The 13463-nt window shown below is 37.1% G+C and overlaps 1 protein-coding gene across 1 annotated transcript; it reads right to left on the bottom strand.

The window, feature by feature from the left end:
- Positions 1-3659: 3659 nt before the first annotated feature.
- LOC148957181 (uncharacterized) lies at positions 3660-4052 on the bottom strand. The gene has a single exon (XM_089115772.1). It carries the CDS (start codon positions 4050-4052, stop codon positions 3660-3662), a length of 393 nt encoding a protein of 130 aa, XP_088971898.1.
- Positions 4053-13463: the final 9411 nt, after the last annotated feature.

Below are 13463 nucleotides of genomic sequence, written 5' to 3'. Positions count from 1 at the left end.
GGCGCCGGAAGTTTCATAATTCGGCGGGGCAGGACCGGTAGAAGGGCACCTTAGGGTGTCAAAGTTTGTTGATCGGGGATCTTCATTTACCCAATGGCGAAGCCTGGTTGTAGGTGAAGGCCCTGTCAAGGGCGAAAGGGTCGGTGTTCTTGGGGCTTAGCCCGTACAAAGGAAAATTTTGCGTTGCCACGCCCTAAAGACTCTCGAAAATGAATGCAACACCCATAGAAAATGCATTTGAATCAAGACTAAAGTCAAACTTCATTCTCGTAATTCCTTTCACTCCAACATCAAGCATCAAGGAAGGCTGGATCCAATCCTACTTTACATTAAAACAAATTTTTGTTCTGATGACCATCTACATGGCTTGATATAACTTTTGAATATAACTTCTCTGAACTTACTGCTTTTTCTTTCTTTATCGAAGTTGGTACAATCTGCAGCTATATTGAAGCTAAATAAAGGAAACTAGTTTAAATTACCAACGCTAAATACAATTTAAAGCAACTATAACTGGTGTTGCATACATATTTCTTGTCACATACATGTTGCATACAAGATCACAAGTATTGAACGATGAAATTTCTGAGATTTTTTCTCTAATTTGTGTAAAGTTGGGGAGTACTTACACTCTATTGTTTATAAGAACCAGTAAATTTAGGTTCAGGCTGACTGTTCTCAAGTTTTTCGAAAATCTTTGGCTGTGAAGTGAGTGAGACAACCTTTATTTGCCGACAAAATTGAGTATTCACCGAAAATGTGTTAAACTATATTCATTTGCCATGATGGAAGCGATTTAGATTGATATCAGAACGCATGAAATAAACGCCATTTTAAAACAACGAGAATCATAAGTCAACATAATTAGCATAACAATGCAACACAAGGGAACAATGAGATCACAATCTAACACCCTCTCTTGATCTCATATAGATCTATATATCAAAGGTAATTGTAAAAGTCTTCAGTCTATCCAAAAATATAATGTTTAAATTTCTTCAGTTTTTCTTTACTAGCAGCTTCAGTCAACAAATCAGCAATCATGTCTTGTGTAAGACAGTATTTAATTGTCACTTTACCTGTCTCTTGTGTTGATCGAATAAAATGATAACGAATATCTATGTGCTTTGCGCGTTGACGGTTTACAGGGTTCTTTGAGAGAGCAATTGCACCTTGATTACCTTCAAAAATAGTTGCTGACTGACAAGATTCTTTCAAGTCATTAAGCAGCTGAATAAGATATCGACTCTCCTGTACAGCTGATGCAAGTGCAATATATTCTGCCTCACAAGATCACAAAGCTACTGTGGGCTGCTTCTTTGATTTCCAAGAAATAAGTGTGCCTGTATCACTCAAACTAAAGCAATATCCGCTGGTACTTCGCCTATCTGATGAGGATGCCCAGTCTGCGCCACTGTAACCAAGTAGGACTAAATTCTCTCTGCACTTCCTTTAGCAAAACTCATACTCCAAAATACCTTTCAAATATCTCAGAGCATGTTTCACTGCTGTCCAATGACTCTGAAGTGGATTGGATAAATTCTGTGATAACTTGGTGACTACCCAACAAAGATCTGGTCTTGTGCATGTCATCGCATATATTAAACTACCAACAGCTTCTCTGTATAGCTCGGAATCACACTTTGACTGGTCAGAGAAGTCAAGCTTCTGCTCTGACGGTGTCATCCTTGGTTTACAATCAGACATTTGAAATCTCTCAAGGATCCTTGACAAATATTTCTTTTGTGACATCTTTGCAAAACCATCTCCCTGCTCAAAACTCCACACCCAAAAAATATGAAAGTTTTCCCAGGTCTTACATTCTAAATCTCTCTTGAAGCATCAACTTTATCTCATTAATAATTCTATTTTCACTTGCAGCAATAATTATATCATCAACCCAAATCAGTAAATATACCATTTTCTTGCCAACTTCTTTCATATAAACACAGTTATCAACTGAGCTTTGAACAAAATTGTTCTCTAATAGATAGTTGTGCAGTAACATATTCCAGTTTCTACCTGACTGCTTTAATCCGGAGAGTGACTTGTTTAGTTTATGCACCAATCTTTCACTCTTATCAAGATTAGGAGTCTCAAAACCTTTTGCTTGATCCATGTAGATCTCACAATCAATGGGTGCATTTAAGTATGCTGGTCTTGACATCCATTTGATGTAAAATTAAGTTATGCTGTGCTGCTAGCTGGCATAACACTCTAACTGATACTATGCTTGCAGTAGGAGCCAAAGTCTCTTGAAAATCAAATTCTTTTACCTGGCTATAATCTTTTGCTACAAATCTTGCTTTGTAGGTGATTTCTCCATCTGCTGCACCCTCTTTTATGGTGTAAACCAAGCGACCCTCTACTGGTGTTCTACCATCTGGCAATGTTGTTACTGTAAAAGTACCATTTTCAATAAGAGAATTCATTTCCTCCTTCATTGCACCTTTCCAGTTCTCAGAGTCTGGAGATTGCAAAGCTTTCTGGTATGTCTGATGAAAAGACGAAACTTTATAACAATAGTCAACTGAATTCATTACCTGATTATTTTCAATTTCCTGCTCAGTGATGTAATCACCAAGACGAATTGGTGGTCTCCTTTCCCTTTTAGGATACCTACTTTCAGATGGCATTTGATTATCAGTTTGCTTCACTTGTTGTTTTCTCTGTTTCATCATTTAATCTCTCTAGAAACAACATGGCCTCCTCATAATCAGATAATACACTATCTGTTTGTGTCTGCTGCTCAATCACTTTCTTGATTGGAAATTTCACAACTCTGTACTTCATAACTTTGTTAGTTTCAGGAATAAAAACAAGATAAGAAGGACTGTCCTTATCATATCCTAGAAAAATTCCATTTGTATCTCTATCATCCAGCTTACTTCTTTTCTCCTTGTTTGCAAAGCATTCGGCTCTAAATATCCTCATATTAGAGATATTAGGCTTCCTCCCTGCCATGGCATGATATGGTGTCTTCTGCAGACGTTTGTCATAGCACCTGTTGCGTATATAAGCTGCTGCCATAACTGCATAAGGCCAAAATTCTTTACTGACATTCCCTTGTTTCAGCTGGCATCTCCCCATTTCAAAGAGGATTCGCCAGTGTCGTTCAGCAGTGCCACTCTGATGAGAAGAGTTAGGACATGAGGTGTCATGTCTAATTCCATTTTTCAAAAAAAGGGACTCAAACTCCTTTGAAATGAATTCACCACCTCCATCAGATCTCATGTATTTGACTGTGCCATAAGGAGCTACATCTGCTAGAAACTTTTCCGTAGCTTTAAATGCACCACTCTTATTCTTGAGAAAATATACAGCTACTGCACCTGTAAAGTCATCAGTAAAAGCAATAATGTATTTAAAACCATCACGAGAAAAGGGTACAACTGGTCCAGAAAGATCTGTGTGTACTAATGCTAATGGGACTTTTGCTTTGGCATCTGGCTTTTTGCTTCGGGAATCTGCAAGCTTCCCCAATGTGCAAGTATTACAGTCTCCTGGCTTGACACTTTTTTTACCAGTAACTGTCATTCCATCAACAACATCGTCTAGCTTAATAATGGCCTAGAATTGCATTCCATTTTTTTATATCTCGTGAGTAATTTACAGAATCAGACTCAATATTTATATCAAATGTTTTTAGATAATATAGTCTACCATTTTATCTCTATGTTAAATTCAGTTCCATCCTTGTACTTCAGCTCAGCATGGTCTGGCTGGAACATTATGCAAGCTCCTTTGTCAGTTGCAGCTTGTACAGAGAATATATCTTGAGGATACGAAGGGACATATAGTGCATTTGTCAGAGTAACCTTCTTAGGGTTTCCACCTTTATCTTGGATAACAACTTCTACATCTCCCCGCATAAGGGCAACATTGTTAGCCTTTGCTCCATTAGCTAACTCAATGTAATGCTTAAAAGGATCAAATGTACTATCAAAACTTGTAAACTTCGACTTGTCTGTAAAAATATGACTTGTGGCACCACAATCTACTAGAAGTGAGTTTTGTTTACCAACTTTGCTTTCATCTGTTCCAGTATTCATTGCAAATACAAATGAATGTTCAACCTCTTATTCTGTTACTCTGTTCGCCTTGTCTGTCCTCCCCCACTTCTGTCTTCGACATGATCTATCATTGTGAGTTCCAGAGCGGCATGTACTACACCACATCTCACTTTTTTGCTTGTCATCCACTGAACAATTACGTGCTATGTGTCCCGACTGATTGCATTTACAACAAATAATGCCACCCTTCTTTTTTGACTGACGGCCTTTTTCTGAAGGAATGTATTTGAGTTTCATGATGGAATCACTTTCAGTAATCTTTGACTTTTCGGTATCTTCGAAGCTTCTGAGGGCAACTTTGAATTCGGTGAAGCTTTGTTTCTTGTTGATTTGAGTAATGAAAACAACGAAAGGTTTGAAACTCTCAGGTAACTCCTTTAGGACCATGGCAATTAAAATATCATCGCTTACTGTTTCTTCAGCATTCTTCAGTGCCGTGAAAGCTTTTTCTGCTCGTATGACATAATCGGTGACAGATTCTTCGGGTGATTTTATTAGTGAAGTTAATTCTGTATAGAGGGAAATTATACGCGGTTTCCCAGTGCCAGCGTAGTGTGCTCTTAAAATCTTAAAGGCATTTCTTCCATCATCAACAGCATCACGCATAATCAACGAGAGGCTCTTATCATCAAGGAACTGTATTAATTCTGCAAACGCCTCTTCATTCTTCGATGGATTTACATCTTCATCGGAAAGGATCGTTGTCTTTAAATTTCGAAGCTTCATATGGCCTAAAAACCTCATCTCCCACTGTTCGTAATTTCCTTCATTTCCATCGAAAATAAATCATGTAAAATTTTCCAAAGCCAATTTTCCAAAAAGATAACATCTTGTATCATATATAATTTCAAGGAAATTTATCACTGTTTATTCTGATGGACATATGTGATTTTTAGGCGGAACCCTTAAGAAATCTTTGCTGACCACGCCCTTAAATTTATTAGCTAGAGGAACAGTCCATTAATGATTTTTGATACCACAATTGATATCTCATCTAAGGCAATTGGTAAATACAAGAGGTTGACCGATTACAGATTTGACAAGCCATCCATGATAGCAACATGATTGTAGTTCATTTTCCGTCTTTTATCCTTTCTTTCTTTTTTTCATTCTTCTGTCCAGTTTCATTGTTTTCTTCAGTGGGAAATATGTTTGAAATTAACTTTTGTTTGGATAACTGCGATGGAATTTGCGAGTAGCTTTTATGTTCTCATATATAGTTTGTTTGATTATTTGGTACTGGCTAATTTTGCATCAGGTATTTTCAAGGGCACAGAGAGGTTATAGAGGCCCCTGGGGTAAAACGGGAAAATACAGATTCCCTGCGGGCAAAGCGAGCGGAAAATTTCGGCAAACACGCTCTTCAGATTAACTTAAAGTACATTTCAGAATGATTTCTTGCAGCCATTGTCTTTCGTTTCAAACAGATAAGCATTTCTAGCCATACTTCTGTTACGTTTGATTAATTCAGTTCTTTAAATCGACATCTTTCTTTTATGAAGGTCCTTAGAACTTGAGACCCTAGAAAAATTTGATCACCCCCACTTTTCCCCTCTCTTTGTCACCCTGGGTAGGTTTATGCTTTCAAAGCTTATGAAAAATGCGGAAAATTTGCTTGCTTTGACTATAAATTGTACTTCAAACAGTACACACTTTTACTGTTTATTACTACACAAAACCGTTTAATCGCTGCACAAATTGGTTATCACTGAACCTCAAAACTAGGTTTGTCTTGGGTGGGCTTTCGGCACGCTGAAAATTTCCCGAGAGAAGCCCGAATTTTCCGACAAGAACGCTGATAGGGAGGCATTAGCCCCACATGCCCCCATACTTTTCGCCACTAACCAACTGAATGTATTTGTCGTAAAAAAAGTGGTTCAAGAGACTTTAGCATATATGTAAGCTGCTGACGGTTTAAACCTTTTAACTGCTTGGTACTGTACTTATGGTTTGAAAACATGGCCATTAAGATACACCTTCTTGATATGGAAGGTGCAGTTTTCCGCTCTAACAAAAGTACACAAGACAAATAAAAGTGTATATTTGCCTGCGGAAATGAAAGCCATTTTTCCCTAAGTTAAAGAGCATTTGCTCTGAACAGTAGCATTCTTTTACTTAATTTGTTTCTTTTTGGGGAAGGAAAGCATATTTGAGTTGAAAAGGCTCCATGTTAGCAAATTGTGAGACTTTAATCTGCGCAAGAAAGACGTAGACCAAAAGTTGATCTTTAAAATTTGCTCGAATTTTGTTTTTCTGAAACATTATAAGAAATTCTGGGATGCATGCTCGGTGAACTTAGCGCCATTTGACTTGCATTGACTTGACCACTGCCAGTATCTGCCCAAAGTACGACTTCTTTCTTCGTTAGCAAGAGCTATTTCCTGTTGAAGATTGCTTGCTTGAGACATCAGTTGAAGATGCAAAACAAAATGAAGTTGGAAAGCGTAGACTAGAAAAACCGAAATCAATTTCAATACTGATACAAGTGAATTATTTCTCGCCATGTTTGTTTTGGTCTGAAAAATCAATCCTGCTGCAAAATCAATCTCTTAAAATAAGCAGCAAGCATATCTTTACAGAGATGACCACATTCAGTTGGCTAAGACCTTAAAAGATCAAACTTGCATGCTTCTACTTGACTCGCACTTTCGTCGTTCTTTTCAGAAGTTTTAGAAGATGTATAAAATGGAGGCTCGTGAGTTTGTCTTATAGACTAGGCGGAAAATAGGGGAATGGTCGGCTGAGAGCGAAATTTATGAGACCAAATGCTTTGGTCAATTCGAGGGTGCTGATTTTGAAAACCGATGTTATACAGGGTTTTTGGGAGGCCATCAGCCTGCTTTTTGTGTTTGAAATCTCGTTTCTGGGTATATGAAAGTAATCAATGAAAATTAACTTACACGGAAATAAATGGAAGTCTTAAAGTTTATTAAGCATACTTCTTGCGCATAAACGCTCAACATTTATTTAAAATCTGTTAAGGGGGGACAAAAGCCTCGTTTCCACGAGAAAAATGCGTAATCAATGTTAAAGAAGCGCCGAAGATCTCTAACTTGCTGTTATCAGCTGTGACAAAATCACACAAGCGGAAATACTGGCAACAGGAAGATCTCACATAAGGGCTCAGTACGAGAAATTGCAAGGCGGACTTTTTCTTTGCAGGACTTTTCCTTTTTCATGTTACCAGCTAAAACTATGGAACTAAGTTATGACAGAATATTGCCTTGAATTTTCTCCCGTTGAAATCTATTGGAGGTGCTGTTTTTGACCATTCCTACATTAACATAACCTAGAATTTTTCTTGCCGCTAACCAGGTAGCGGCCTTTAGAAAATACATTCAAAAACATAAGATTTTGGCCTTTCTTTAGAATACGCTGTGCAGTCCCTCGACCTGACTTCAGCCGCGCTTCAAATCGATTCAACAAGAGACTAACGAAGATTTACGCTCTAGTCTAGAAATAGCATAGAACGATCTTCTGACTCAGCCTGGTACAAGAAACATAAAATTACAAACCTTTGTGAAAACTATATTTTGGATTAATGCTAAGGTAGATAAGATAGGCAGGCGCGAAATAAAAGGACTGCTAAGATCTTATCACTAACTTAGCCTGGTAAAAATGAGATCCAAGTTTCATTTTGAGCAACCTTTTAACACAAGGTATGTAAAAGTTGAAGTGGCCCCCGAACAAAATCTATATGTTTTTCTGGCCCAGCATTTAAAATAATTAAAAACCCCTGATTTTGATGCATTGTAAGTTATATTTATTTACCAATTACCAAAACAATTTATAGCTTAAAACTTTCGAAATGGATATGGCAAGCTGATACAATATAGCTTACCTCTCAAATTTATGCAGATTTTCGAAAATATTGGTTTTCCTTCGTCCGCCTTAACCTTTTTATCGTTAAATAGACATCTTAAATGCTTGCTACTTCTGTAATTGGGACAAATTTTTGAAGTGTTGTCCGAAGCAACTACGAAGCGCCATTTATTACTAACTGGTAAATAGCACTAATGGAAAAACAACCGAATCAGATAAACATAGTTTAATCGTTTCAAAGTTCTTCAAGATCGTCTTCTGAGTCACTGCACACTAAGCGTAAAGCTCTTTTGTACTTCAGAGAAAGCTCCCAGATTTGTTCTTTTAACAAGCACCACTCTGACGATAGAATCCTCATTGATCCCAACCATGATGTATCTACTAGGAAGCTCAACTGAAGCATAAAAACTGCCAGCTTGTCTTAAAATCGTAGTGATGTAGTTCGCACGTAGAATATTAAGCCTGTGTTTTGTTCACGTGGCGGTAAATGACTGAGATTTATGATCTCTTAATGTGTTCCAAACTTTTGCACAAGCAATATGTGTATAAAAAGATTTAATCAAGATGTTCTTTGATTTCTATAAAGCACGAAAAAGAGGCTGATTGGCCCCAGAATCCTCGTATAACATCGATTATCGAAATCAGCACCCTAGAGTTTCGCTCTCAGGCGATCATTCCCCTATTCTCCGCCTTGTACAAAGGTAAACATTTTCAAGCTGTTTCATTGAGAAAATCAATTTAATTTTAGATATCAGTGATATCCTTGTGAATAAAATAAAAAATTGGAAGTAACTTTGCAAAATATAATATACTCGCCTAAATTTATGAGACCACTTTTATAAAGCGGCAGCTGCTAATCTTATATTGGCAGCATAGACGTATGTACAGCAGTGGCGTAGCGTCTATGTATGCGGCGCAAGCGTAAAAATTTATAGACAAATTCTAAAATTCTTGCAACACTTTCAATGCATAACAATTTCCGCAATAAACGGCTTCTCTTTCTTGTCATGAGCAGCATGCAGTGAACTTAGCGCCAACAGGCCAATTGGCTCCAATTGGCTATTTTTCCAAGTAAACAGATCGCTAAAAATTATGAAATTCGAAAAATCTGAAAAACTGAAGCCCCTCCACATCACTCTTTTTGCCTGTCCAAAATAAGAGAAACATGTGATGCTCCAGTGCAGCTTCAGTGCAACTCGAAAGAAGCTTCTGAGAGAAGTGAGAATTTTCCGGACTGGAGCTTGCGGTCAGCCTTAGCGCAAGCATTCCCAAATATTTGATAATCCACAACATTTTTCTACCTATAAGCTGCTTTTTGCGAATACTCTTTGCGTGATACATCATTTCAAATCCAATTATTTTCCTTTCTTTACTTTGTGACTGTTGAAAAGAGAAAAAGTTATGTCAAAGTGGGGTCAGAGTCTATTTGTCATGATCCGCATTCCGTAATTCAAGTCAAAAGGCTTGCCAGTATAGTCAGAATTTACGGACTAGGGCATGCGGTAGACCTGAGCGCAAGCCTTGCTAAATACATGATGATTTGCCGGGACTAACTTTCTGAAACTTTACACATGGAAGCATCTTCAATTTTAACAACTCTCACAGCTCACTATTTTCATCTTAGTTAACTATGAGAGTAAAAAATGAGCAGAAACTGCTGCTCCAGTTCGCTTAGGCTCTGCAGTGTGTTAACAATTTCGCAATGCGGAGAGCTCCTTCTTGCGGGAATCCCCAGCTTCATTATAGCATAAAAAATTCTTACATTAGGTGGGCATTAGGTGATGCCTTTTCTTGAGGAATATGAATAAGAATAAAATATTTTGCAAAGCAGTTTTAGCACTAGGAGTTATTCTGAAAAGTCTTGCTAAACAATTGAGCTTTTTTCAAAAACTTTCGCATGGGTGATAATTTTTCCCTTGGCCCCTCTTCACTTTCCAACCTCTGTCGGAGCCTCTGATGCTAAGAATAGACACCTTGATTGATTAGAATTAGAGTACAAATGATTTGTTACTTTGAAAATCAAAATTTGCTATCACGATTATCATTAATTACCGCTTGTATTTTTTAGAAACTGATTACCGCTTGTATTTTATACAAGTGGGGCTTATAAATCTAAAGTAGAAATAAGAATACCCTATCAAAATACCTCGCATATTTTAGTAGGAATTTTTTTTTTAACACCTAATTAACAATCAACAAAAGTATGATTTTTTGTGGTAATTCAATAAAACACTAAGGGCCTCCTCAAATGGCACTAGTCAACAAATCGAGGGGGCAAATTCGAGGATTTACGGTAGCAGTGGGAGCTTATGCGAGGGGGCTTGTTGACAATTTGATGTTCTAGGGTTTGGGCTTATTCGAGGAGGGTTTCTTTGAAGGAAGGGAGGGGAAGGGGCGATTCGAGGGTTTACGGTATTTGTCTATTATTTGCATAACTTCAATAGATAACGTTCCGTATCACAGCAATGCTTGCACTTTCGATGTGTAAACATGGCCTACTGAAAATATTCGAGACCAAAAAGATCTTATTTCTCAATCAATACAACAGACTCTTGTTATTCACATTGATGTGGGCTCTAAACGAAAGGTCATCCTTTCTTTTTCCCTATCTGTCTGTCATTAGAGTTCTAGCATGACTTTTCTCCTCCCAAACTTTTCCTAAAAATCCTGATCAAAAAACATTTTAATGTGAATAATAGTTCTTGAATATTCAATGGTCACAAAGCAATGTTGAATATTGACTGGTCAATCACGAAGTTACAAATAGGAACCTAGCAAGATAATCAGGGCTCTTGCAACAGGATTCTTTGTGTTACATTGAACATAATTGAAAACTTATGGAAAATCAAACTACAGACGATGAAAATGTGGTTTCCTCAATGATTGGCTAATATCAACAATTGGTTTTCCCACCTTAACAGTTTGCGTTGCTCACTTTGGCTGGACTAGCTGCGCTAGTGGACGATATTTGAAACTGAGAGCAAAAAGCTACGGGAAAATGCAAAAAGACTTAATGGAATTGAACGATGATAAAAAAGCATTCCCTTTTTTCCTGTTGGCATATCTGTTGCATAAACCAAAACATTAATAAACCTTTCGGGCGACAGCTTTACTACAACGGGAACACAGCAATTTGATTCTAGGGCTCTGGAATCAAAGTTGTCTCTGATTGGTTTAAATCGTGTAATTATTAAACAAGGTCAACTGTGCGCGAATTTCACTCTAGTGAAAATGAAAGTTGAGTACAATAGGGGCGACACTGCCTTTTAATCAAAATTGAGATTTTAAGATGTCAGCTCAAGACTGATAAAAGGACCTGTGGATGATTTATCTAGATAAGAAATCGATGAAAACGAGGACCTGTTGGTCTGCTTCCTAAATTTCTAACCAATGTAAAATCGAGGACTGTACGGCTGTAAAATCGAGGATGCGTTAAAGTGTTAATCATAAATGAAAACGAGAACCTGTTAATCTACTCGATTTGAAACACAAGTAAAATGAAGATTTTGCGACAAAACCTGAAAGTGTTTACCCTAAATGGAAACTAGAACCTGTCGACGTACTCCCTAAAAATGACATCGAAATGATAACATGGATTTGGCGACACACTCTAAAAGTGTTTACCATAAACGAAAATGAGGACCTGTCGACGTCCTCTCACGTGGAACCCAATGCGCAAATCTATTACCCTAATCATGATACGCTGGTTCCAAGGACAGCCTAGCAGTGAACAGCAAATGGCCTTGGTTGCAGGATCCGTGTTGCAGGAACGGCAACTTTTTTACGTCCCTGTCTTCAAATAAAAAATATTGGGTTTGAATAACACTATGCCTGTGGACATCTTCTAACGGTTATAAAGGTTATTCTAATCATACAACTATTATAAAGGTTATTCTAAAACTCTTCAAGACCTTTCCTATAGACAATACGACGGGACATATTAATTAAGTAAAGCTAAGGTATATTTCTTGATACTTTGCTTCTGTCAAAATCCATTTTAGATCCAGTCTCTGGCCATCCCTAAGATATGATAATTCTAAAATCTTTTCTTGACGCTAACCATGATGCTTGTCTTTTCTAGGCCCTATCAAGGCTTTGATGTTGAGTGGAGGAAAAGGAGGTTGTCACCCTGCCATATATTGATTTTCCTTGCCAATCATTCCAGCAAAACAGGTCCCACAATAAATTTTGATTGCATAAATTTGGTCATTTCTCCTGTCCTGGCACAAAATAATTCATGCATTCGCCTCTATATCTGCTTCTTATCTTCTTATCTATCTGAAACTAGCCAGTTGCTTGATGATCGCATTAAACTTTATTCTCCCATCGTTTGCCACTCTCTCTTATGGCTCTTTAACTACTATTTTATTGTTGCATGAAAAAAATTACTTATAAATTCACCTACGTTTTCACGTATTTGCCGCACAATGCTTGAAAAAATGTTTCCAAAATGGTAGCCAAAGGTGACGTGAATATACCTTATTTGGAGAGTAGTCTCTAAAATGTATAATGTAGTTAGTTATCTATTTCGGCAGTGAAACTGATGCAACTCTGTCTATTTTCTTGTATGATAATATAATCTATTTAAATTGGCAAAGTTGTAGTCGATCTTAGGTGTTGATGACATTGTCCATAAACTCTTGAAAATTTTAGACACATTCTAGAAATGAATAAAGTGTGAATAAACACAAGATGCTTGAAAATTCTAACAAATGGTGCCATAATGACGTCTAAATATATAAGGAAGTTTCGAAATACACTTTTGATTAAACCGTAAATTTGCCAACAATTGTAGCATTATGTTTATTTGATGGAAATAATTGAGCATCTTACTAAATGTGTTATAGGATCATTTGCGAAAAATATTTCTCCATCAATGGACCTAGATTATCTACACAGCACTGCCTAAACAGCATAATATACAAAGTAATTTCAATTTTCTATGATTTTAGCTAGTGTCACAGGAAATTAAGAGTGCTACAATCTATTGGAGGATATGTTACCTGAGGCAAAATAAAATAAATAATAAGCAATATATTAGCAAATGCTAGGGTGTTTTCCTTTAGTTTTTCCCTAACATGATCTCAAATAAGAACTTCTATTTTAAATGAACGTAGAGATCTGCTCATAATAATAGAATCAAGTTGGAAGCCACTCTGTGGTAGATTAAAAGGTCATCGCCGAAAACATACTGGATTGGGACAATTGGTGATCACATACTTGAAATGAAGCGTAGGGTAAAACCAAATCTTATAGACTTTATTCGGACGAGAGGACTTTATTGTCCAATTCGGCATGACCAACAATGCCAAATAATTGTTTCTAGTTGCAGAAGAAGCATTATTTCCGCAAAGAAATTAGATTGTTCTTCTGAAAACTTAACAACATCTTGATTAAGGAAAGACAAACACCTGCGCTAGTATACAGAATTCAGTCTTCTTGTCCTGCTCATATGAATGAGACCATAGCCATGATAAGATTTAGAACGAGGTTTGCAATGTTTATCGCTCATCAATGTTGGACGTCATCATTGCAATTATCATTAAACTTCATCAATAATGAATCATT

This window comes from Rhopilema esculentum, unplaced genomic scaffold (genome assembly GCF_057945365.1).
Source record: "Rhopilema esculentum isolate cy_ngs unplaced genomic scaffold, ASM5794536v1 HiC_scaffold_36, whole genome shotgun sequence".
NCBI classification, from domain to species: domain Eukaryota; kingdom Metazoa; phylum Cnidaria; class Scyphozoa; order Rhizostomeae; family Rhizostomatidae; genus Rhopilema; species Rhopilema esculentum.
The sequence above is the reverse complement of the archived record's forward strand: the minus strand, read 5'-3'. Positions and strand labels throughout refer to the sequence as shown.